Genomic DNA, 26140 nt, shown 5'->3' with positions numbered 1-26140 from the left:
TCTTACAGAACATAAATATTACATGCATATTTAATGGAGTCAGTGTTGGGTCAAAACGGCAGAAAGAGCGATAAACTTTCAGACGTTTTACTTCAAGTGCTCTTGGTTTCTCTGCTCTATTGCCATTATCCATTGTCTCTAGATGTCTTCTTCAGATGGTACCTTATATGCAAACCTGTATTCCCCCCTCAGACAAGATGATTCCCAAAGAGAAGTTTAGTAGAGATGAGCACCTCTCTGGAAGAACCTGTCACTGACTTTGCTCATTTATTGGATCTTGGTTATCATCAGCTCCCTTCACGCATTCCAGCTCTCCAGAGGAAGTGAAGGCAGCAAAATTCTCTCCACCTTTCCATGGTCCCTTCTTTGTGTCAGTGCTCTAGGGTCTGGCTCACACTAACTTTCTTCTGTAGAAGTTCCAAGTTACCTGGTTGTGAGTGTTTCTCCAGAGCTCTGCATCAGTGCAGTCCCAGACACCAGTGGGCAGCTTCTGGTGTCCCAGACTCCTTCCCTGTCTTGCAGGAGGAGCAGGTCTCAGACCTGACTATCAGTTCCACCACAGTTCCTAATAAACATACCTAACCAAAACAGGGGACAGGAAAATGAACAGTGTGGCCAGCAGGAGCAGGGAGGTCATTCTTCCCCTGTACTCAGCACTGGTGAGGCCACACCTTGAATATTGCGTCCAATTCTGGGCCCCTCACTTTAGGAGGGACGTTGAGATGCTTGAGCGTGTCCAAAGGAGAGCAACGAGGCTGGTGAGGGGCTTGGAACACAAGCCATATGAAGAGCGACTGAGGGAGCTGGGGTTGTTCAGCCTGGAGAAAAGGAGACTCAGGGGTGACCTTATCACCCTCTTCAACTTCCTGAAGGGTAGCTGTGGTGAGCTGGGGGTCGGTCTCTTTCTCCGGGCAACAACAGACAGAACAAGAGGACACAGTCTCAAGCTGCGCCAAGGGAGATGCAAGCTAGAAATAAGGAGAAAGTATTTTACAGAAAGAGTAGTCAAATACTGGAATCATCTACCCAGGGAGGTCGTGGAGTCACCATCCCTCGAAGAGTTTAAAAAAAGACTGGATGTGGCACTTGGTGCCATGATCTAGTTGAGGTATTAGAACTGGGTTGGACTCGATGATCTTAAAGGTCTCTTCCAACCTAGAATTTCTAAAAAAAAAAAAAAAAAAAATATCTTTACCTTTTCCACCTTTTTATTCCTCCTTCTTCTGACAGGCATTTTGATGGGTTTTTTTTATTCCCAAAACCAAAAGTTTCTGTCCTCTTGGTTCCCAAAAATGTCTTCTAATTTTATGCTTTGTATGTACTTCCTTTGGATTATTTAAATCCTTTTTTTCCATCTTACGGATCCAATCATTTTTTTGCATCTTACAGATGCAATTCATAGTCTTTTTGATTCTGTGATTTTCTTGCCCCATGTACTTTTTTTTCCCCCTTCTTGACCTAAAGGTTCAAAGAGTCAGAATGACCTCACACAGTTTTTTCAGCTTATTTTCCTACCTCACTTTTTCAGTAGCTCCCTTTCACCTATAGGATGTCATGGCAGTCATTGGGATGGAAATGACTGACACCTCAACTGTCAGTCCTTCATTTCTTTCTTGCTGTGCAGCTCAGACCCCTGGTGGTACCAGTTGGTGTCTCAGGTGTCATTTGGGACTGTTGAAGCTCTCTGTTGACATGCCTGAGAAGAAGCAATTCCATCTCAGCAATATGGGGGCAAATGAGTCCTTCAGATCTTTGGAAACTCAGCTGTTCTATTAAAAACGCCTCTTAATTGATAGTCTTCTCCAGTTAGTTCCCTCCAGGGCTAGCAGTCACTCAAGTTACAGGTCCCATGGGTAAGAAAAGTCCCAGATATACCCATTGGTCCTACAGAAATACCACACAAATACCCAGCTGTTCCAGTCAAGTAATACTGCACCTGCTTCTGTTTGGAACTTTAGCAGTCTTTGGAGAGAATATCTCTGTTTCAAAGTTATTGTTATATATATAGTTTTGACTAATACTGGGTTTCTACCTGTAGTTTTTCACGATTGTATGTTTCCAGCACTATCCATCTATATATCAGATGTTAGAAAGCAGGTATAATCTGCTTTTTGATACTGAGGATGAAAAACACAGATGCCAAGAATATAAATTTCACCAGAGACTGTTCGGTTAGAGAAACAATCAGAATCAAGAAAACTTGAATTCCTAATATTTACATCAGAATTCTTGCCCTCAGGGTGGCAGTGATATGTGCAAATATTCAGGATTTTTTTTAGCTGGCAGTACTGAAAAGTTTCACAGGATTCACTGCAATATTTTTCTTCCCCTCTGAGAGATTACAGATGCTTCATGGAGCACAGTGAAAATTCCTTAAAATTGCCATAAGCCCAGTGTACTTGTCTGTTTCTTGTTGAGCGTCTGTTAAAATCACTCAGTTTCTAATTGCTGGGGTAGAACAAAATAAGAATCTCTGGGGGTTTTTTGTAGCACTAAACTGTGGTGCCTACACAGTGACTTAGCCAGTTTACCAGGTTTGCAGGAGGATTGCTAGGTGGGGCATGAGGAGGCAGTGAGAGCAACACACCTTAGGAATGTGCCTGTGGCATAAGAGAGGAGTGCTTACATTAGAAATGGTTAGTCAGAAGGTAACAGAGACTACTTCTTTGTTCTCGTTGAAACAGGCATCTGCTTTGTGACACAACACACACGCTGTTTATATTTTCAAACCCTCAGTTTCCCATGCTCATTTCAATGCAGAGGACCTTTCATGTGATTCTCTGCAACAAGCTGCTGGTGCCACCAGATCAGCTGGAGTCACAGCAGGGCTGCTAGTATCTAGGCCCCAGGGATTATATACAGACACACTTTCTTACCCATCAAATTCGCCAAATTTGTCATTCTCGATCCCTGTCCTCTCTAATGAGCAACACCAGTGACTACCAGAGTCCACAGAGTGGGTGTTCTTTACTAGCTGCTGGAGCCTGCACTAAACATGCACATGAGTGAAGAGCATTTGCCCTAATTAGGAGAGATTTGCAGCGTAGTAGGGTAATGAAAAAGAAAAGAGCATAGATACAGGTCTCCTGTGGTGGACATAGCACTGACTGCAGTCCTGGATGCAGGATAATGCAAAAGGCAGACAGGACAATTGTTACTTTCAGCCACATCTATCATGCACCCAGTTTGCAGCTACTTCTGACTTCATAATGTTCAGCATCTGTAACCTGATGTCTGGTTCTGCAGCATTTTTTGCTGCTGTCTGCTCACACATTGTCCCTGCAACTAGGGACAATGGATGGTATTCTTTAAAAATCTCATTCTGTTCAAGGATCTTGGTGTTGGAGATATCTTCTGTCTTCTGACTGCTATTTATTTAAGTAGGTATTTTCTGACAGACCTAGCATTATCAGTGTACTTAGTCAAAGGCTTAAGCTGTCCCTTAGAGTGGGGTTGTCTTCTAGCTGTAGTACCAACAAAGATTTTAAGGGGGTTTGAAAATCATTACTTTCCAGTATTACTCTGGGAGAGTGAGGGTTTTACAGTGCATTTGTAAATTGCAAATAAAATACTCCTTGCTACCGTCCTGTGAATTTCACCAAAATCATAAACACCTCAGCATTTTACCAGTATACCTGAGTCTTAAATGTTCCTCTGGTTGGTTTTTTGAACCATTTTCCCTGCAGATTTCTGTTGTCCCTCTTCAGAAAACAGAACTATAAAAAGACTAAATCCTCACAGCTTTGCATGAGATTGTGCATACATGTAAAGCCAAAACCAAAGCTGATAGAGTTTCAGAATATGCTGCTTTTCTAAAAAAACCCCAAATTTAAAACCTCAAAGTTATGTTCCTGTAATAGTAACAAGAATGAAAAATTCCTTCCCTGATCATAGCCCATAGAGCAATGTAAGAATGTTGCCCTGTAGTTTATATGTCTGAAGCTGGGCTGTCTTGCCCTCCATAATCCTGTGTTTATTTGGGCTCTGAATCATTCAAACTAGAAGAGGCCAGTCTTCACACCAGTGCAAAGACTTGCTCTGATAGGCTTCCCTGCAGTATTAAGGGTGGGAACATTTGCTGCTGTTGAGTCAATTTACGCAGTTTCCCAGAGCATATTAGGCTGGACCATAATTGACATCTATTCTGGTAACAAACCCAGGTAAGCACTGATTCTCAGCAGCATCCTGCACCTGATTGTGGATGCTGCCCTCTTGTTAGTGTGCTGCTCTGGCTGGGGCAGCCAGCAGTGCCCAGGCTCTGTTGGGGTGTGTCCCAAGGGAAGGGGCAGGAGATGCTGCACCAGGCATTTTGGTATAGCCATCAGTGGCCTCCTTTATCCAATGGCCTTTTCTATTCAGTGCCATTAATTTTCTTTTTCAGATATCACTGTGCATTTGCCATGAGCAGTATGTCCCAATAAATGAATCTAACTCTCCTTATTTTGGAAGGAGAAGGTGAGGTTAGCAAGTCCAGCATTGATTCACTTCACCATTTACCTTCTCTAGCAGTAACATTTTGAACAGACATAAACCACCCATCTGCATTATACTACTTGTGAATGAGGGTGCATTTAGCTTCCTCTGTGAATACAGTACAGACGTACCACATACACATGCTCTCAGCCACAGGTCAGTGTGTGACAGTATTAGATACTTGCTGTAATGCTGACAGCTTCATTCTCCACCAGCACAATCCTCTTGTCTCATCTGTATTTGTTTGTGTGCGTGTGTGTGTGTTTCACTGTGGCAGAAGAAGAAAAATACCCATCTCTTTGATTATTTACATGTTTTGGCATGCAGATTTTTGTTACCAGATATTTTTAATTGACCGACAGTTAGAATTGGTTATGTCATGGTTCCAGAAACATTTGTAACATCTGTTTTGATACTTTTCTCTGTCTTAACCAAAGGGGTGCACTGATTCCATAGAAAAAAAATATACCTGGAAAGGATGATTTTTTTTTTACTGTACAGTTCAATAACTGTATACAGAATATGCAGATCTCTCTCTTGGTTGGCTGCAGTAGTCCATCTGTTCTGACAATATCTCATATTAGATTATCCAAGACATTTGCCAGCATCTGAGTATCTAGCTTTGCAGCAAACATCTACCAGAAGCAGAAAGAGGCTGCATTTTTATGAGAGCAAGAGAATTTTCACAAAGCAAGCTAACTAGGCTTCAAGCTGCTGAAAGACTACTTACATGCCTGAGGAAAAGAAGTAAACAATCTTTTTTGTGTGTGCTGCTTTAACTGTAGCCTTTTCAGAGCCCTCTTTTCCTTACCCTAAATGCCTCTTTTGCCTGCCAAGAATGAGGATGATTAAATGTCCTTTGGGTGGTGTTTTTAAAGCTGCATGATAAGAATACCTATCCTCCCAATGCAGTTTCATATAGTAAATATGAAAGGAGAACATTCCTTTCAGGCATGCTACTTTATTGCTCCTGAGACTCACTAAGGCAGAGACTTGAAATAACCAGTTCTCCCCCACAGTGACATATGTGTCGCATCCTTACCAGCATCTCCAGCAGCATGCCTGCCTCTCTCTTGCTATTTATACAGCAATGCAACTGAATTCAAAAGCAACAGCCTTACACAGACTAATTTTAAAGCGGTCCTCTGCTTTGTGATTTTAAAAGGCAGCTACCAATAAAATTGTAAATTTAAAAGAGCCCTAAAATCCTTTCTGTTGACCCAGTGATAACTATATATTGAACTAAAACTGATTTCCATTGTCTTCAAAGTTGGGGGTTGGGAGGAGTTATGCCAATATGTGATTGTTCCTTCTTTTAGAAAAAGTGGTTATTTTTTTATTTCCTGATGGTGCTGAGGATGAGACAATCATCAATACCAGCTGTTTCTTTTCCCCAGTTCTTACTGTTTTTCCTTTATGATACATAGAAAGTAGTTGTATGGAGAAACGTTACCTGATGGTTTTCTTTGCAGTGTTGAATAATGCTTATATGAATGCTGTTACAGTGTATGTATTACTTGTGGTAAAACAATGCATGTTTCCATGTGTTAGCATTCTTTCAGACAAATTGCAGGACTTGGAGAGCTATCTTTGTCTCCTGAAACAGTTTTTTCTGAAGTGTAATGCTTGTAAAAAGTAGATCCTTTTATTCATATTAGTCTCCAGATTTCCTTCCCCTTTTCTTTATTGCATGAGGCATTAGCATGGGAACACACTTCACGTTTCTCAGGCTTTTGTCTGTTCCTGCTGCGTTGCCTGCTGGAAGTCAAACAGTACTACTTGGTTTCTGACACAACTGATTACTATGGAAATTATTACCATGTCATAAACAGAGGATTTCATGTGTCGAATGTGCAGCAGGAACAGAGACGATTCTGTAAGCAGAAGGTTCCTGGTAATAAGGAAAAAGGGAAGAGAAATGCAGAAAACAGACGATGGCTCTGCAAAATCCATTGTTGCAGATTCTTCTTCAGAAGGCATAAACCTGCAGGAGCATGGGGATCGAGCAGTTTGATGGGTTGCTGTATTTTTTAAATGAGTGAGAAGATAAATGTGAATTTGTGCTTCAGGAAATAATTATTTTATTTTTGACTCCAGCAGTTGGTACTGGCCAAAGTGATTTCCGAGGGCATTCCATGTATGTCCCAGATCACTGTTCCACGCTAGGGAGACTAGACAGCTATCGCTCCGCCATGCAGCGCTCTGAAACCAAGGACACCAGCTGCCAGACGGAGGAAGTTAAAGTTGTGCCCCCTTCAATGAGAAGAATACGAGCACAAAAAGGACAAGGCATTGCAGCCCAGATGTCCCAGTTCTCCAGCTCCTCTGGAAACATGTCGGTGATGAGTGATTCTGCTGCAGTTATATTTGCTTCTCGCCAAAATAACGACATAAGTTTTCACAGCTTGCCTCGGGTTGGTGCGAGGGTGTCTCTGCAGTCCCTAGATCAGACACAGAGCATGATGTCAAGACAGACAGAAGACATTGCTGGCACTTTACCCCACCAGATAAGTAAATTGCAAGTGGATGATAGTGTTGTGCATCTGAGGAGTAATCCCACGATGGGGACCCCGTCAAGGCCGAAGTCCCAAGAGGTGAGAAGCTGTGACAGCGAGAAGTCCTCAAGCCCAGCATGTGTGGTCTCTCCTCATGCCACTTACTCAACAAGCATCATACCCAATGCAACACTGTCATCCTCCTCAGAAGTTATCCTTATTCATGCTGCCCAGAGTGTTGGATCATTGGATAGTAAAATGTCCAGCTCCACTGCCTTTCCAAATCCAAGAGACAATCCTGCTGCCAGCAGTGCAGTAAGTGGGAAAGAAGATCACCATTCTTCAAGTGGTAACTGGAGTGAGAGTAGCTCCACACGTCACTCGCAGACTTCAGATACCATCCCATCTAACACTGTCATGATGCTTTCTCTTGGTGACTCTGCTGTCTCTCTAAGCACTCCTGGGAATGCAGAGGCTGGGTCGCAGAGCATGAGCTACACCTGTAGGAACACTGCTGCTTTAGCAAGCCCTTCCCAAGACAGCGATGGTCGGAGCGAATCCAGCTATTCTGGGGAGCAAGCACAGGCAGCAGTGAGCAGCACGGAGCATTGGTTGTACAAGTCTTCAGAGAGCAGCGAGACCCCTTCACGCAAGGTGGTTTGTACGACACCAGGCTGTGCCACGCCCCGTAGCAACCTGAGCAGCAGTAGCCTGGAGAGGACGTCAATCAGGGAGGATTCTACTTCCCTGTATTCTGTGGACCATGATGGCTATTATGGCTCCATGCATATGGACTCTGGATTGAAGGCAGACATGCCATGCAACAGTAGTAATGGTTTTGAGAACCCCAGAGACAGCGTGATAAACGTCTTTGAAGGAAAGGAGAAGAAACTTCAGGATGACCACTTAGGCCAAGGTGACAAATCCCTTGCAAGAAACATCTCACTGAAAAAGGCAAAGAAGCCACCTTTGCCACCATCCAGAACAGACTCACTCAGAAGGATGCCTAAGAAAAAAGCCCAATCCAATGGACAGATACTTGATGAAACCCTCATTGCCACTCTCCAGCATTCTCTTCAGCTGAATCTCAAGTGCAAAAATGGCAGCTCCCCTTCCCAGAGCCCCTGCAGTGATTATGAGGATCCCTGGGTGTTGCGCTCACGCAGCCAAAGCTCGGTCAGCGCGAGCAGCAGCATGATGTCCACCACTGCTCCAAACCTCTACTCCATCTGCACAGTCACTCCCTCCCAGAGTGAAACAAGTAGCATAAAGTCAGAGTATGCTGACCAGTGGGGTTACTACAGTGACTATGCTGCGGTGGCAGATGACCAGGTGAAATCTCCCGTGACCCATTCTGCCAGTACTTCATCTGCTCTCAGCGATTACAGCATCAGCCACTTCAGTGATGGCTCAAGGGCTTCTGTGCCACAAGTGCCCAGTGGACTGGCCAAACCAAAGAGTGCTTCTCCGGAGAAATCCCACCGAGTCACATCGCCATCGAGTGGGTACTCCAGCCAGTCCAACACACCCACTGCGCTTACTCCAGTGCCTGTACTTGTAAAGTCTGCATCATCAGGAAATGGGAAATCCAAGCTGAAGCCTAAAGTGCCTGAAAGGAAGTCCTCTCTTTTGTCTTCAGTCTCCATGTCTTCGTCGTCCACTTCTCTTTCTTCAAATACATCTACTGAAGGGAGTGTGAGTGTGAAGAAACTGGACCCTGCCCTGAGCCCTCCTGTGGATTCTGGTGCACCTCCTCCACCACCTCCTCTTCCAACATCTCAGCATTGCCCTGAACTTTCTCCTCCTCCTCCTCCTCCTCCAGCAGAAGTAATGGATCTGTCACCATTGTCGACCTCTCCCACGTTCCCCCCTCCTCCACCAGAAGCCAGTGTAAGTTCTACCTTTGCCCAGACTGTCCCATGGTTTCCTCAAGAAGCCTCCATCAGTTCATTCTCTTCCCCTGTTGCTCCTCCTTCTTCTTGCCCCTTGGCTGTCCCACCACCAGCACCACCACTTGATCCCAAAATAACAAAAGGTGCAGCAATATACCCACAGTATTCTTTTAAGAAACGCAACCAGGAAGATTCTTGCTACAGTCCAGTGAAACAGCCACTCAACAGGCAAGATTCATCAAGACCTGTGATGCCATTAGTAACCACCAAAGCACTGCAAATGGTGCAGTTGAGGTCTGTGAAAAAATCAACAGAAGGTGAATCATCAACTGAATCTGCTTCTGAAACCACCTCTCAGGAAAAGGATACTGTAAATTCATCATCACAGTCTTTGCTAAAGCCATCTCTCTCACTAAAACTCAGTACCAGCTTAGGCAATGAGGAAGTGAAAACTCAAGGCACCTCATTTAAAAATGCAGTTCAAACACTGTCTCGGGGTTCTCCTCTCATTCTCTCTGATAACGCACCTGTACTTGACAGTGATCAAAAGCCTGTGAGTGCAGTAGGTGCAAAGAAATCTTCTGAAGATGATGCTCTGGGGTCAGCCACTGATGACACACCTGAGTCCTCAGTGCAGAGTGAAGACCTCCCTTCTGGCATGTCACTTCAGGGGTCATCAGCATCTCCTGACAAGACTCAGGGTGTATTGCCAAGCAAGAAACCACCTCCTATTTCAAAGAAACCCAAACTGTTCCTTTTGGTTCCACCTCCACAGTTAGACCTTACAGTGGAGAAAGCAGCTGAAGTGGGTGATACTGCCAGAAGCCCAACTAAGAGAGACGCTGTGCTTGCACACTCTGAGGAGGCGAGAAATTGTCTTACAGATGGACTCGGTTCTAGCGAGATGGACTCTGGCAGCCTGGTTCCTGAGGGAGGAGCTGCTGGATTCACCTTCTCTGAGACAGTGGGAGTGAATGCCTTTGTGGTACAGCCTGCTGCATCACCAGTTCAAGAGGAACCCAGGCAGGAGGAGCAGTCTGCTTTTGATGAAGGAAGCAGTTCAGGCAGCAGCCAAGACAGTGGCAGTAACACTGACGGGCACCCATCTCAAGAGAACGAAAGTGGTGAGTCTCTTTTCTCTGACTAATTCAGATGCAGCAGTAGCTATTTTGAAGAAGGTGGGGATCCTAGCATTGAGGTGGCATTCTGTAGAAGGCAGATCTTCTTGTGATTGTTACAACTAAAACAAAAAAAGAAAGTTGCAGGGATCTGATTAATATTGTATGACATTTCATACAATTCCTTTCTGACTTCTCATTGTTGCAGACATGGAAAAAAAAATGATGCTTTATTTAACCACGCTAGTATTAAAGAATGCTGTAAAAGCAGTTAATTTGTTAATACTGGTTTTGCATTTTAGTGGAAATGCTACAAATTTTCTTTTGTTACTGTTCTCCGCCTGTTAGGCATGAGCAAGCACAGGCATGTATTTCATGCACTGCAGTTCCCTAAGCAAGCATTGATCTGAAATCACAATAATGACAGTGCTGCACTCACTCAGTCCATCGGATGCTTCTCCTTGGAGGCAGCAAGAGCTGATTTCAGGACTGTGTGCCCGGGGGGTTCGCACAACAGACTGACTGTGTTGTTTGTTCTCTTTGCATAGTGGAGGTGTTTGAATCAGACACAGCCAGTAGTTCATTCCTGCCAAGCAGTAGTTATGGGGAAGAGACAGATGGAGTGGCAACACCAGCAAGACCAAGGACTACTGAGGATCTTTTTGCAGCCATTCACAGGTACTGTAGAAACTGCCCTTCCTCTACTGTCAGGTCCGGTAGGTCTCTCAGAAATAAATTTAACATTGTTTTGTTGAATACCCAATTACTACAGTCGTGGCTTTAACAGAAAGCACATATTTATCAACTTTCTACTAAGGCTATATGTGAAAAAGATGAGGAAAAGAACTTGCATATTATTGTTTTATAAATGTATTTAATCCATTCTGAACTAAACCCAACTAGATTAAATGGATATAGATTATACTGTAAATACCTTGCCCTTTAAAATATCAATTTACGTCTAGTATTTATTGTACTGTTCTCAATCTGCCATATTAACTCTACTGTTGCTTTTTCTGTGTATCTTTTTGTTTTCATTCTCGTTCTTCTCCATCTCTTTTTACTCTCTTCGCTGCTTATATGGTGCAGTTTGGGACAGAGGCTCAACGCTAATGCTTCATGGCAAGCGTGGCTGAAACTGGCAAGTAACGCAACATGTCAGTCATATGGCAAAACATATGGCAAATGCTGGATTATAGTTTGCCATAATCCAGCCTGAGGTCGGGTATTTTGTGTCAAACGGGTTCATGAATGGAATGTGCAGTACTGGGTCTATTGTTAGTGGCATTATTCATTTCCCTTGAAAACAAAATCCTGCCGAATGGCAGCTAGATTTATGTGCTGTTCACGTTAGGTGCTCAGGAAGAAGAAAGCCCAAGGAAGCCCCAAGGACAGGAGCCCTAAAGGCGGAGCCCGGAGCGCGGGTCCCTTGGAGCGGCGCTCCCGGAGCCGCCCGGGCCGGGCCGGGCCGGGCTGGGCGTGGCGCCAGCGCCATCGCGTGGCTGCGCCGCGCTCTGCCAGCCGCAGAGGGGCCGCCTCCCTGCCCGGGAGTGGGGAATTATCCAGGTGTTCACTCAGTCTGCACATCTGTGCATCGGGAATGAGGGACGGGAAGAGAGCGGCTGGGAGGCTGCAGCATTCTGGATGCAGATACTATGTTTTTTTCATTTTTTTAAACAAGTCTTTTCCAGACCTTACAAAAACTATATATATATGATACTGACTTTTTATAATTTATTGTTAGCCCTTAGGACTTGGCCTGTATGAGCCATTCTGAAAACGGTCTGTTGCATTCATGTTGCATGGCACTCTCTAGAGCTGTGTCAAATCTGGCTTTAGAATGAGGTATTCTGGCCAGTAGCCATTCTCCTTTGTGTATGCAGATAGAGAGTGGATTTCTGTGATACGCACATATTTGTAATTCATTAGTTCGTGGGGAAGTGGACAATGGAACTGGATGTGACATACTTGGAATTGCTTGACACATTTTTTTATTATGACCTTGCTTTTACTGGCTTTGGACTTCAGCCACTTTCTTCCTTGGTTGCTAGTTAGTAAAAAAAGTTTTGGTTTTCCCCCACTGTTTCTAAGAGATATTACTTCAGTAATTGGCAATCTTGAATATATAATTTGGAGCAAGATAAGAAATTTAGTGTATGTGCATTAAGGACAGGAAGAACAGTCCAAAGTTTTAAGTCATAGTTTTGTTTGAACATATATCCTGTCTGTGTCTGAAAAGCCACCAAAACCAAATTTGGTTCCTAATTTCAAGTTTCTTCCATAATTCATACATATTGAGAAAAGCTGGCTAGGTGCTGACAGCAAGCTGACTGCTCTGCACTGCATTCACAGTCTTACCAGATCACTCCAAGCTGCGATAATAGTCTTTCCGTGCAGATCTTTGCAACTGATTTTTTCTTTTTTTAAGTTTAATTTGGGGTTTGGTAACAGTACAGCCCCAGCACTGCAGTGTTTAAAAGATACCCACAGGCAGCCAAAACCGTAATGAAGGAAAATCTTTTCCCTGTAACAAATGCACACAAATGTTCACATACAGACTTGCAGAGCATCCGAGCACCAAAATCATCTGCTGCCTACAGCGCTAAGGCACAGTTAAATCTAGATGAGGTTCCCACATTGGCTGCTCCTGAAGTCATCATTCTATCTCTTTGCTGTCTTCTGTGTCCATTAACTCTCAGGCTGAATGGACATTGGTATTACATTCTTATTCCAGAAGGACAGGTGGAGGCAGCAGCAGCTGCTGAAAATAACAGCTGGTGCAGCTGCCTGTGGGGGCATCACAAGTGAGCTATGCATAAACTTCACCACTTAGGGGAGAGACTGGATTGCTCCAAAGTCTTGGCACAGCCTATAGCAGTGTCTGTTGCTGCCACCTACTCAGCTGATGGATCCTGCTTCTTTGTTTTCAGGGGTTTTTTAATTATCAGTAGGCTGCGATACATGAACACATTTAGCTTGCCTTGGCAAAATCTCAAGGCTTTTAAGAAAGTAAAGCTAAAGATCACATTAAGTAGAAATCTGTTTTACAAGGGGAATGGTCTGGGTTGAACACATGCTTGATAAAAATTAATACGGAGTTTATAGGATGATAATTTTATATCTCTGAGAAGTCTGTTGACTTGTTCTAAACTTCTGCCAAAATACCATATTTAAAATTAGGCTTTATACAATCCTTTTTAATTAATTCTTGCTCAGTCAGCAAAGAAACAAAGCAGCTGTATTATAGCTACCAGGCATGTACATTTCTTTTAAGATTTCTAGAAATGTGAAAATGAGGCAGTAAAAGTCCAGTTTCCATATATTCCCAGTTCCATGGTTATCTCTTAATTTTTTTTGTGTGTGTTTTGTCCCTGCACTTCACATCTAAATAGACAAGCTCTTTCATTTGGAAAGATAACTTTCTTGTCAGGAAGTTGGTCTCTCCTTCATTTAGTTGAAAGTTGCAATGACAGAGCACCAACATAACTGTGAATTTTATCTGTGCATATTGAGAGGAGCTGGAAAGGTTTTTTCTCTATTTATTTAATATTTGGATTAGGGATGGGGTTTTTCAATAATTTAATTTAGAATTGTTACATGTGGCTCCCTTTGCTCCATCTTCAGCAGCAGTGCTTTGCTGTGTCCTTTTTTCTGAAGGAAAGTGCACTAAACTACACCTCAAATTCTCCAGAGAGTGTCAAATTGTAAAATGAAACAAAACAAAACAAAACATACTCTAGATGACATATTTTGAATCAAGTCCCCAAATTAACAGAAAAACAGCATGGAGTATAAATACTTACAGCACATCAGTCTGAGCAGTTGAATATTGACTCCAGAAAACCCGATTCACTAAATTTACTAAAGTGTTTTGAACATCAGTATTGCCAGTTTTAGTAGTTTCATTGTTCCAGATTTGCAGAAAAAGAGTAATAAACTTATACCTTCAATACCTGCATTATTGCCTGTACAGTTCTGGTGGTGTTCTTACTCATGCTTTAGATTTAGATCACTTCTCCCTTTTCCCTGTCTCTGCTTTAGCTTAAATTCATTGTCATCCCTCTAAACTGAGTTTAATTAGAGGAGGTAAAAATTTTTGGTTTTGTGTCATCCTCTTTTTTTGTGTGTGTGTTTCAAACTCAGATCCAAAAGGAAAGTCCTTGGCCGTAAAGATTCTGAAGACGACCGTACCCGCAACCATTCTCCGTCGCCCCCCGTAACTCCCACTGGTGCTTCCCCAAACCTAGCTACCCTTAAACAAGCCGGATCTATCCAGAGAAGCGTTCGCAAGAGCAGCACCAGCAATGACAACTTCAAAGCCCTGCTGCTGAAGAAAGGGAGTCGCTGTGACACCAGTTCCCGTATGTCTGCAGCAGAGATGTTGAAGAACACGGACCCGCGGTTCCACCGGCCAAAGACGGACGCCCCCCCTGACCTTTCCGACAGCCCTGCCAGCTGCTCGCCCAGCAAGAGCAGACGGGCCCAGGAGGAGTGGGCCAAGAGTGAGGGCCTGATGCCAAGGAGCATGTCCTTCTCTGGCACGAGGTACGGCCGGTCACGGACACCCCCGTCTGCTGCCAGCAGCAAGTACAACGTCCGCAACCGCATCCAGAGCAGCCCCATGACTGTCATTAGTGAAGGAGATGGGGAAGTGGTGGAACAGTCCGAGGGCAGGGTCCGGAGGACTTTGGAAGAGCAGCAAGAGGGGCAGCTTGATATGTTTACCAGTGATGAAATGGACATGAATGACTTCCCGTATGCTGAGGAGGCAGGCTGCAAGGAGACCTTGGATCCAGCCCATGTAGACTTAATGACTCAACCAGGTGCTTCAAGGAAGTATCTAAACTCTTCAGCGGAAGAAAGTTAAAAGGCAGGGTGACAAAAGGCATTGGATATTAGTCTAGAAAATTACAGGGACTAGATTCCAGAAGAAAGCCCAGACCAGGACAAGGTTACTTTGCTGAGCATTTATTCCACGAACTGCATGTGTATGTTTAAATGCTAAAGCGACGACGGTTCTGCATGGTTGGGTTGGGGTGGGGAGCACTTGCTTTGAATGAGTGGTCTGTGGCTTGAAGAATGTTAACAGTTGAATTTTTTATGTAAAGCCTTAGAAGTTCTCTTGTGGGGTGGGGTGGGGAAGTTTTCTCAGAGTCTGTAGGGGTGTGAAGTTTTTCTTAAGACTGCAATTGTGCAAGCAAAATTTAGGAATAAGCCTGAAATGGGAAGGCTCCTGTGGTACAAGCTGGACATTTGGTTCAAAAGCATTGTAGTGATGCAGCGTAGTGCATTCATTGAGCAGAGGGAGGCACAATGAGGCACGTTCACCTCTGAGAGAAGGTAGCAGGGTTGATGCTGGGGTTACATGGCTCCTTAGAGGGGTATGGCCCAGCGTTTGATGAAGCATGTCCTGCTCGAGCAGCGAGCTCACCAGGTTATGGATTGGTCCAGGGTACTGTACTTTTGATTCTTTTTCTTGAGGGAAAATGAGCTGTGTAGTTAAGGTGGAAAGGGGAGCTGATTTTATAACACACTACTGGCTGCTGTGCAGCCACACACCTTCACTTGGTGAAACACACATTTCCAGGTGAATTGCTTCCTTGACTGGAGTATTCCCTTAGAGAGCTAGAACAGCTGGATGTGTGTGGAGGGTGCACACAGACATCAGGAAAGTGGGAGATGAATGAAGCCAGAATTCGGAAGGGTCATGGTTTAGGAATGGTAATCCCCAATTTAGTGTTCCACCAAAACACTCCAAACCATGTACCCGCTCACTCACTCCCCTCTCCTCTTACCTCTGAGGGTGGCTGGGGAGGAGAATTAGAGGCACAAAAGTTGAAAGTTGGGGGCTGATAAAATAAAAATTTACTGGAAACAACAGTGAAGTAAGAAAATGGACGGTAACAGTGACAATGATTAGAGTGCGCACAAAAAAGGTGAATGGCTCACAGGTGACAGAGCCTGGTAAGGTGTGACCTGCTGCCCCTCTTCCTTGTTCCCAGCAGTGTTGTGAGGTGGTGTAGAATAACCTCTGTGTCCTGGCCACGGCCCGTCCTGGCTGCTGCAGAAAATGAACCCTGTCCTGGCCGGAACCAGGACAGTTGTGCTTCTGAATTAGAAAGAGAAATTTGACTTGCACTACAAAGCTGTAGGTGGAGCCCGTCTTTCAAAACAGAAACTTGGGAATTGTGTTTTGCCGGAAATCTGTCTTTCATTTGTCAAAATGGGGAGACTATTACTTTGTATCACTTGAAATACAGATACTTGCTAACTTTCGGTTACCAAAGAATAAGTTACGCTTTCCTTTTTGATTTGCCTGCAGTATTGCTCTTCTTTTTTAACCTTAATAATTTAGTGAGGTTCATTTTTATTGTATATTTTACAGATAATAAGAACATTTAACGGTTTTCCAATTGTAAAGAAGACCATTAATTAAAACTGAAATATTGGCTGGAGTTTTTGGTTCTTGGTAGGAATGAAGCTTTTAATTTTTAATAAGAATTTTGCATCATTTGATGGCATGCGCAGTTTTTGTATTGTTTGTAAATATTGAAAGTTGTTAAAATATCTTTTGATCTCTTTACTGTAGAATTTTTACATTTTTAGATTGCTTTTAAGAAGAAAAAGCACTCTTTGTAGATTATTTATTTTAGAGAAATATGCTTGTAATCTCTTTCTTCAATCCTTTACTTGTTAGTTATGTAAATTTCAGGGGCCTTCGTTTAACTCTTCCCTTCACAAGAGGGGAATAGTGCTGAAAATGCTGTGACTTTGCTTCAATAAAGTAAAAGCCTGCCAGTTGCCATATTGTCTTTTGAGTCGATTAAAATCTCCTTCAAAAGATGTGTCCCACAGCGTATGGCAACCCATTGAATGCCATCATCCATGCATCCAGCTACTAATTTCCAGTTTTCATTGCAAAATTTACTAATTCACTTTAGACACAACTAAAGTGTACTCACACATCCATCCCATTTTGGTATCTCAGTTCTGAGACTAAAAACATTTAAATAATCCTAAGCTTTTTCCAGTGTCATGTGAGTGTTTCTACTACTTCTGTCCTACTTGCAACCTGTCGCAGAAAACTAAAATTCTTGGAGAACCAGATTATAAGCAGAGTGAGTGAGAAGTGGAATGGACAACTTGAATCCAGCTGCACTCAGTGGAACAAGGGTTGTATCAACTGGTGCGCAGCAAACTTTCTACCATTTTCATATGATAACTATATTGAAAGAACCATTTGATTTTTTAAATTAAAATAAAACCTAATTGGATAAAGCAGATTGTTTCAGATATTGTTAATATTGAACTACATTCTGTTACAAAGAGGTAGCAGTGGCAGGATGTTTTGCACTAAACATCTTGCCAGTGTTGCTTTGATCTGTCTTGCTCAGCTGATCTCATGAAACATGAAAGGACCTAGTCCTTTTCACAGCAGGTGCTATCCCTTAGAAAGCCATGCTAAATGCTAGCCAGTCCTCATGCCCCCATCCTGACAGGATGGTGTGTCATAAATAACACTCAGGCTTTGTTTATTGTTTACAGATGAAATCTAAGATTAATCTTCTAAGTGAAAAATGAATGCACTGGGCAAAATTGTAGCTCTGGTGCCTGCAGCTTCTGCAGCCGTTTGCATCAAGTGCCTGTAGGGGTGAGCATGGCCAGCTTGCTCCCTGGTGATGGCCAGCTGATGCTGCCAGTTGTTTTTATGGGCTATGCAGGAAACTTGAGAAAAGCCTGGCTTAAATGCACGGTGTCAGTGCAGGTAGATGAGATTAAACTTGAATGTAGCACAGGCTGAATTTCCTCTCTGGCCACAGACAGCCTTGATGCTCCTCTAAAACTCACATCTGGTGAACTTGGGCTAAGGCTCATGTTTTGGCTAACATGCAGAATACAGTGTTTATACAGCCCTGCTGATGTTGCTACAAGACTACATTTTACACAATACAAGGTGTAGTGAAATACCTTAGGTGCGCTGAAATATGTTTAATGGTGCTAATACCTTTTACTTTGGTAGCTGATGTAACTTTCTTACAGAGGTGTCACCATGTCATCTCCCCGCAGGCAGAACTGGTTCATTATTTTGTCACACTTAAAACTTCAAAGTTACTTTTTTAGACAATAATGTTCCTCCATTGGGAGGTTTTGCAGTGGAGGTTTTATAGGTCTACAACTGTAGATTAAATTTAGCAAACCTCTTCTAAAGACATCCAGTGCAGAAGGAGAGGAGGGCACATATGCAAACTTGGTTGTGCTGAAGAAAAAAAGCAGACTTGTCATCCTGATGCTTAATGCATCATAGTGTCACAGGGCTTGTTTGGAGTTTACAGCTGGTCTACAGTTTGCCTCTAACAAGAATCTTTATTGAAGCTAGTTGTGAGATTTATTTCTGGTGTCCATTTTACTGGGAATGGTTTTCAGCTTCAGTCTTTTTCTAAATTCTGCCATATATTAACTCATTTCATGTTTTGTTCCTTTATGTTCAAAGTTCTGTTGTCAGGTGTAGGTGGTCCCAATAACGTTGTGAATCTGTTAATACATTCACAAGGCCCTGGGGCATTTACAAACCTTCACTGCTTTTTGTACACTGGAAAGGAGAACTTATTACCTTAATTGAAATAATGAAGGTTATGCAAGGAGCAATAGCTTGGTGAGAGTAGGTTTGGAAGGCTGCTGGATATCAGTTAAAAGATTTGGATAAGAAGTGGATTTGATGAAGACAGGACTTTGAGAAACCCGGACTGGGACGCTGGTTCCTGCATAAGGCTCGGCCTAAAAGAAGGCACTGGCAGAAAAGGTGAAGCAAGGAGATTACTGAGAAGAGATTAAGGCATGGGGTGGGCAGGCTAGTGCAGAAAGTACAGAAGAGAGAAAAAGGTAAAGGAACAATGGAATAGCCACAGCAAGGAGGAAGAAAAATTGTAGCCCGTGTGTTTCATCATAATTCAAAGGGTGTAGAAGGCTGAAGTCAGTCAAACATGGGGAGGAAAAAACCCCAAACCCCAAACAATTTAGAAGAGGAAAATGAACAAAATTGGGTGAGCTTAGAGAAGCAGTAGTAGGCTGGAGTGAGGACTGCTCTAGGAGACCTCAGGCAGCACTGGTAGGTGGCTGAAGCACAGCTCTTGGGAGGGTTCTATAGAACCACTGTGCCTGAAGTCTGGAAAGAATAAAGGGGATTGGGAAGATCAAAGCTCAGATTGATTTTGTCTAATTTCTACCAACAACTCTGCATCCAGTGCTTCCAATGTACGGGGTACAGGTCTCCAGACACTTGCATTGGGGTAACTTCCTAAACTTTCAGTCATTTCCTGAAGCAAACAGAGGCCACTCATGCATACAGCACAGGGATGAATGTGTTAATACTACTGCAAGCAAATAGATCTTGTTAGGTATTCTTTGGATGCCACAAAGTTCTGGAAAAGTCATTTATAGCAGTAGTCACTGTTGAAACAAAGCCATTGCCACAGTACATTTGAGTGATTCAAAATGATGCATTGTTTGCTTTTCCAGGAGAGAATTAAAGGGATGGGCTTTAATGGTAAAGCAAAGTGTTACATAACTTAGTGTGGCAATGAGGAATCATCTTATATGTTTTATTTAAAATAACTTCAGTACTCACAAAAGGGAGCACAATAGCTTTATAATGCCCTTGGTAGCTGTCTGAGTTCCCCCCTTACACTTAATTTTCTGAATAACTTTTGAAAGTGATTTCTTGCATGGTTAAAACTAGAAAAATCTTCGGGCAAAATTGATAACTTTCTTGGTTCTAAAGGGGTGTTATCAACTTAAATCTGAGTACAGCATTAAAATCTTGCAACACAAGTGCTGGATTGTGACTGTGGTTATAACTGGTGTGAATTAATAAACACTCAACAGAGTAAAATATAGAAATGTTGGATAAAGATGTGCTGTGTCATATATTATCCTGAAAAACTGGATGAAAGCCTTGATAGTGCTTCCCTAGCAGAATGTTGAGTACATTTTATGTTGCAAATTTAGCTCTTTGCAGTTGGGTTCTTCCACATAATGTGCAGCCAACCTTTTAAGGGCCAATCAATGCTTCTCCCAACAATGCTAATGGAAAATGTCATTGATTTTTAGTAGGAAATTTTCTGTTAATAGTGAATCCAAATGTGTGTGTATAAGCATGTGGGGAGGTATATAGAGAAGAAAGTCCAGTTCCAATGTAGCTGAGTTGCTTCTGTCTGTAGTACACTGGTCTATTTGTGCACCGACCTTCAGTATAAAACCAGAATTGTTAGCTGCTGAAGGAAAAAAAGGAAAATTTGTCAGGACATATAAAGTAGCAGAAGTTTCTGCATTTTCACTACCTCTAGGAAAAAAACCAGTAACAATTTAGCTTCTGTGTTTAGATGGTAAAAACTAATTTGTGAGGAAAAAATATGTAAATTATGAAAACAAAAACAAACACAAAAGAAAACAAAAATCTCCAGAAAACCAAAAAATTCTAAAACACCACAAGATGAAATCCTGGAAACAAGAAATAGAAGAAACTAAATGAACTATCTGCTATCTGGAGAGGAATGTTGTTCATGTGCATCTTGGTAGTACACTAATGTTTTCTTTTTTAAAAGTCAAGTATCTCTTCAATGTACATTTTCCAGAAGAAATTATAGGCTATTTCCAGCAGTCTCTTCACACTGGGTTGCAGAAAATGGACACACAAATTCCTGCCTTTGGGAATTAAATTTGGGGAAAACCCCTGATTTCTAGGTCAGTTTAAAACAGGGAAAGAGCATTCCAATGGCACAAGAATTCAGTGCCCAGTGCAGCATCACCAGCTGAGAAGCTGCCTTAGTAAGACATGGTCCCATCCTTTTTGCCTTAATCAGGGTGTTGTAATGTGCTGCCTGGAGATGGTGATTTTGCCAATTGCTGTGCCATCTGGGAGCTACAGTGTAGTGCAAAGGACTTAAAAAGCAAAGGCCAGGTTTATGTAGTCAGTGCAACAGTCACAGACTAGGGAATGATAATGATTTTAATGTATTTACTTTTTTATAGAGCCCTGATACAAAACAAAAGTACATTTCAGCAAGGAGATCCGAAGGAAAATGGGTGCACAGGGAACACGTGGCTGTGAGCAGAGGTCATGCAGAGTTGCACAGAAGTCCAAGTTTGAGTCTAAGGTAGCTTAAGTCCATTTGCAAGCCATGGATAGACAGTATCAAACCACTGGTGATCCCAAGTGAGCTTGGCATATTCCCATACACAGCACACTTGGATCTTTCAGGGCAAAGATCAAACAAACAAATTCCACAGAAAGGTCTCTTGTGATGAGATACACAGGGAAAAAAGCAGTACCTCAGTGTAATATTCAAGAGACAACCCTTTATTTATTCCAACACAGAACATTAAGCCTGATTTCTCCATTTGCTCATGCATTTTCTTGCAACATTTGTCAGAATTTATGACTGTGGCATGTGGAAACATGGAAAGTAGTTGATCGGTTATTTCTAAGTTAAAAAAAACACAAGCAGTACTCTGGTTTTAGACTGTTAAGCACAACCCAAGGCAAGCAAGATGTGTAACATAAAAGTTGGTTGTTTTTTTTTTTGAAGTGCAGCTTTGAAGTCCAGGACTGACTGCAACAAATTAGTCATCAAATTCATGGGATGAGTTTTTTGCATGATGTGACAATCTCATGTGGAGCCATGTTGGGTTTTGGGAACAAAGAATCTAAAAAATTACTTTCTGTGCCACAAACTTGCTCTCTCAAATGATCACCAGGGTCTGGGAAATTGTGACCTCTTTGAACTGGAAGTCCATGTTAGAAATTATCTAAAATACTTGCTGACGAATGAGGGAAGAAAGTGTCTTGACAATAAACTGAAATGCCTTTCTCAAAAGTCATTCTGGTTGTTGCTCTTGTTTGTTGGATTTTTCCTTCTTTGGATAAACCAGGTCTCATGTAATCTATTAATTCTTGTAGAGTGCCTTAGCAGTACTCTTTCAACAGGTATTTCCTCATCCTGCTTGAAACATCTTGCTAGCATCAAGCTGTGATCCTGGTATGTCTTTTGGAAAACAGGTGGCCCTTAGGACAGAAGACAGTGAATTTAACAATTTTTCAATGAACAGACTGGCAAGATAAATTGGTAAGATAACTGGCTGCACACCTTGACTTGCACTTAAGAGCCTGATGTCCTGAGAGACTCTACCTCAAAAGTAGAATTCCATCAAATAGGGCCTAATTTGGAACACTGGATATTAATCTCAAATTTTACCTGGTAGTCTTCAATTCCGCTTTTTAGCGGTCTGTAACTGAGGAGATACTGGATGTGGGATTCAGTTTCTTTCCTTCACATTTGCAAACTGTTCAAGCTCTTCCCTCCCCTCCCTAGCTCCTGCTGGCACAATGTTTTTATTGTGATATGAAGAACCGACGTGGGATAATAGCAGAAGACTGGTGAGGAGGATTATAAACACGCTGAAGTGACTTGCAGCTGGGGTGTAGAAAAACACATACATCATACTAATTGTTGTTTAGCCTTGTGTGTTTGACAAGTAGAACATCTGTGTTTAGATAACATAAGCCTGTGAGAGACTTAGAGGCACCCTATCACACATGCTTGAGATTCCTGCTCTGCTTCAGGAAAGATCAAAGCACAGTGGTAAAATACCTGTGTGAATCCCTGGTAAACAGGCAAGGACAGCAGGTTTGGTGATCCTCTAGCACGGCCCAAGCTCTGTGGTGCCTGTGTCCCACTTGTGTGCCTCTGCCTGGGTGCTGCTTTGGGGATCCCCTGGTCGGTGAGGTAAGGGAAATAAATGTCATCTTTGTGTTTCTGCGGTTCTTCCTGTGTCCTGCCTGTGCTGACTCACACAAACAAGCAGGGAAAATGTGATTATAGAAAGTAATACGTAATCTGATTGTGGCCTTGGTCAGATTAAAAAAAAGAAAAATGTGAGGGTCTTGTGTGAGAATTATCCCAGTGAATGCCTATCATAGGAGGGTAATAACTACTGCTGTACTGCAGGCTAACTCAGACCAGGTTTTGTCTCTAGGCAGCACATGCTTTAGTTGATGAAATTGAAAAATTAGATTCCTAATGCAGGAAAGTAGGTACTTTATCCAAGTTTATTATTCTGGAGATTCCCTTTGGATTATAGGGACACAAACCAGTTGACAGCACCACACAAATTAATCCACACCTGGCAGACCCACACGTTTCTCCTCTTTCTTCAGCAGAGATATCCAACTCCAAGAGATTAATTCCATTATTCTGGTGTTTGAGTGTCATTAAGAGAAGACTGCAAAAGTGGATGCAGATTGGATGTGCACCAGGCTCACGGGGGCACCACCAATATTGTCATTCCTCCAGAAGATCAGGTGGGTAAAAACAGCTCAATGGTGCAGTCTCGTCCCACGGCCACAGGAGCTGACGGGGCTGGCTAGCCGCTCCCGGAGTGACTGGTGGAGACCATGAATCCCACCACTCCATGTTCTCTGAGAGAACCCCGAGTAGTGGCTCCGTCTGCAGCGTGGTGACACAGGCGAGAGCAGGACTGCGAAGCACTGAGGCGAAGGAAGGAAGGAGTGGGCACACGTATGGATGCCAAGGCGCTTTATTGACCCAGGCGGGGCCGGTAACTGTGTCAGGGAAAAACCATTAGGGAGGCACTTATAAAGGGGAAGGGTGTGATGGAAGGAGACACGAGGGACCAACGAACGAAGCCCGGGGGAGGAGCGAGGGACACAACTGAACCAATGGGAATGGCCCAGGGGAGGGAAAAGGCTCAGGGGACAAATCATATGTTAGGTAAGGGAAGATTGACATAGAAATTTCTAGAAATGAAAGGGGGTTGGTTACAACGAGGGACAGGTAACTGGTGGAAGAAACGAACCATTATGAGGGAGAACATGGGGGGAAGCAAGGGTCAAACCAAATTCTTAACTTATGAAAAATAACCAACTTTACAATAAACCCATACAGGACACCCAATGCTACACAATGGCACATAGAAATCAGGCAGATCAGCTAAAGAGTGTGGCATTCAAGAAAGCATCTGTCTCGGTGGCTTGTTCAAAGTCTGCATTTGCTCCTTTAATTCTGCAAATAATCTATCATAACTTCATTGTTCTTCTGTAGTTCTGAGAGCAACAAAGTAAAACCACCAGTACTTCTGTACCTTTTTGACTAGTTGGATTCTCTGCTGCATCACAGAGGGCCCACTGCAAGAACATTTTCACCATATTTATGGAGCATTTCTTCTATGTGGGTTTTCTCAGTGTCTTACAAAAGCTGAATACTACAGTCCTTCCCATAGTGAGGTCACTCTTGTAGTCACTTGCATTGAAATTGAGTTTCCATGAAACTGAAAGAAACTTTGTGCTTTTGAAATTACCTGATTTCATACAGATTTCACAGAGGGGCCATAACAGGGTAGAAAAGCCAGCAGGAGAACAGACTGAGACCCCGTGCAGCACAATCACAGTTCATTAAAGCAGTTCTCTGAGGAAACCTTGCTACCCAGCACACCCTTTTTCCTCACCTACAAAGCAGGCTCCTTGTGACCCAAGGAAGTACATCCGAAGGGTCCCTACTAATCCTGAACTCTGTTTTTGTAGCAAGCCTGTCAGGAATGGGGGCAGCTCTCTGTGGGCCCTGCACTTTGCAGAGCTGACAAAACAGATGTTCCTAAGAGGTTTTCATTCAACTCACTTGTTTTCTCCTCACTGAGAACTGGGAAGCACTAAGCTTACTCACAGATGGGCACAAGAAAAGACACAGCTCCCTGTGGGATTGGGAAGGCTAGGCTAGGTTGTGGCAGCCAAGTCAAAGTCTGGAGCAGCACTAGCACCTAATTGAAACTAGCCAGACTAACCAAGAAAGTTAAATTTCGGTAGCATAATGATTGCTTAAGGTCTCCTTTAAGTGCTGAGAGCCCCTTGACTGTTCTGGAGAAAACAAGCCACAGGTGAAATCTGATTACAAGTTAAAGTTAGTTTGTGAGGGAGCTTGGAAAAGCAGGATGAAAGAGGCAGTTGCAGTTGAGGACATCTGTAATGCTGCATCTTGTTTTCTCATGGCTTATCAATGCTACTTGCTACAGGTACTTTTAAATACTTTTAAATTTGTTGAGTTACAAGATTTATAGGTGTTTTTTTGACTGTGACCTAGAACAGAAGTAATTCCCTCTGTTGGAAGCATCCTTGCCTTCATAATATCATACCAGGAAAAATTTGTTGTTCAGGGAGCTATATCAAAGCTGAAGACAGCCTCTGTACAGAATAGAAAGCAGCTATTTAAATCCTCTCAAAATGGTTGTAATCAAGTATGTAGGTCAAATGTTCAAGTTGCCTTAAACAGTATAGAAATTGTCCTATAATTTTTTTATTATTTTATACCAATTGCATTTAATCTGACATTATAACTTTCCAAGTGGTGAGCAGTGGAACCAGAGCATGCAAAACTTCCAGGCCTCTTCAAGAGGAAGAAATGGGAAAGTAGAAGGAGCTGTGTAAAATGCTTCTGGTGAACAGGGTGTGACTCTAAAGCCTTTGCTTTTCATTCTTGTCCTTAAGCTGCCTGCTGTAAGGACTGCTGTGACCCATTATCTCCCGTGCCCTTGATTGAACCACCAGCTGGATTAAGGGTGCCCTGACTGGCAGCTGTGTGGAGGCTCTGGGTTTAAACTGGGCAGTAGTAGATGCTATGTTTGCCAATTACCTCTGTCTGCAAGGCTCCAAATCCAGAACTGTGAATCTCCTTCTGGGTTGCTGCAGTTTTGTGTCTAGTGAGTTAAGGTAATCTGTGCTGATGGATCCTCGTGGCTGCGCAGCAACCTGCATAACTCAGCAGGGACTTGGTGAGCCTTTCTAGGAAACTGGTGCCATGTCCAGGCTCTTCCCCTGCTGTTGGAAAAAGCACTCCTGATCCTCCTATGTATCCTTTACTCACCTTTTGCCATCTCTAAGGCCTTGTACCTGCTCAGGCTGTTACCAGGGTATCTGCCTGCCACAGGTGCCCCTTGTGGAAGGTGTGCAGGTAGGGAACGCAGGAGCAGGCACTGATGGGGCTGGGAGGCCATCTGGCCCCTCTGTGCAGAGTGCCTAGGGAAGGAAACTGAGACAAAAATGAGTAAGTGCTTGTCTACTCTGAGCAGACTATTTGCTATTAAATATTTACAGCTG

At 43.0% G+C, this 26140-nt stretch overlaps 1 protein-coding gene across 2 annotated transcripts in view; it reads left to right on the top strand.

The window, feature by feature from the left end:
- Positions 1-21855, top strand: part of NHSL1 (NHS like 1) — a 181595-nt gene extending 159740 nt beyond the window's left edge. For both annotated transcript variants that reach the window (XM_066546879.1, XM_066546880.1), the window contains exons 5-7: positions 6571-9984; positions 10527-10656; positions 14122-21855. In XM_066546879.1, the coding sequence (XP_066402976.1) occupies positions 6571-9984; positions 10527-10656; positions 14122-14845 (4268 nt within the window). In that variant the 3' untranslated portion in view covers positions 14846-21855. The remainder of the gene's footprint in view (positions 1-6570; positions 9985-10526; positions 10657-14121) is intronic.
- Positions 21856-26140: the final 4285 nt, after the last annotated feature.

The sequence above is a fragment of the Molothrus aeneus genome, chromosome 3 (genome assembly GCF_037042795.1).
Source record: "Molothrus aeneus isolate 106 chromosome 3, BPBGC_Maene_1.0, whole genome shotgun sequence".
NCBI lineage: Eukaryota > Metazoa > Chordata > Aves > Passeriformes > Icteridae > Molothrus > Molothrus aeneus.
Note: the sequence above shows the minus strand (reverse complement) of the source record. Positions and strands in the feature narration are given on the sequence as shown.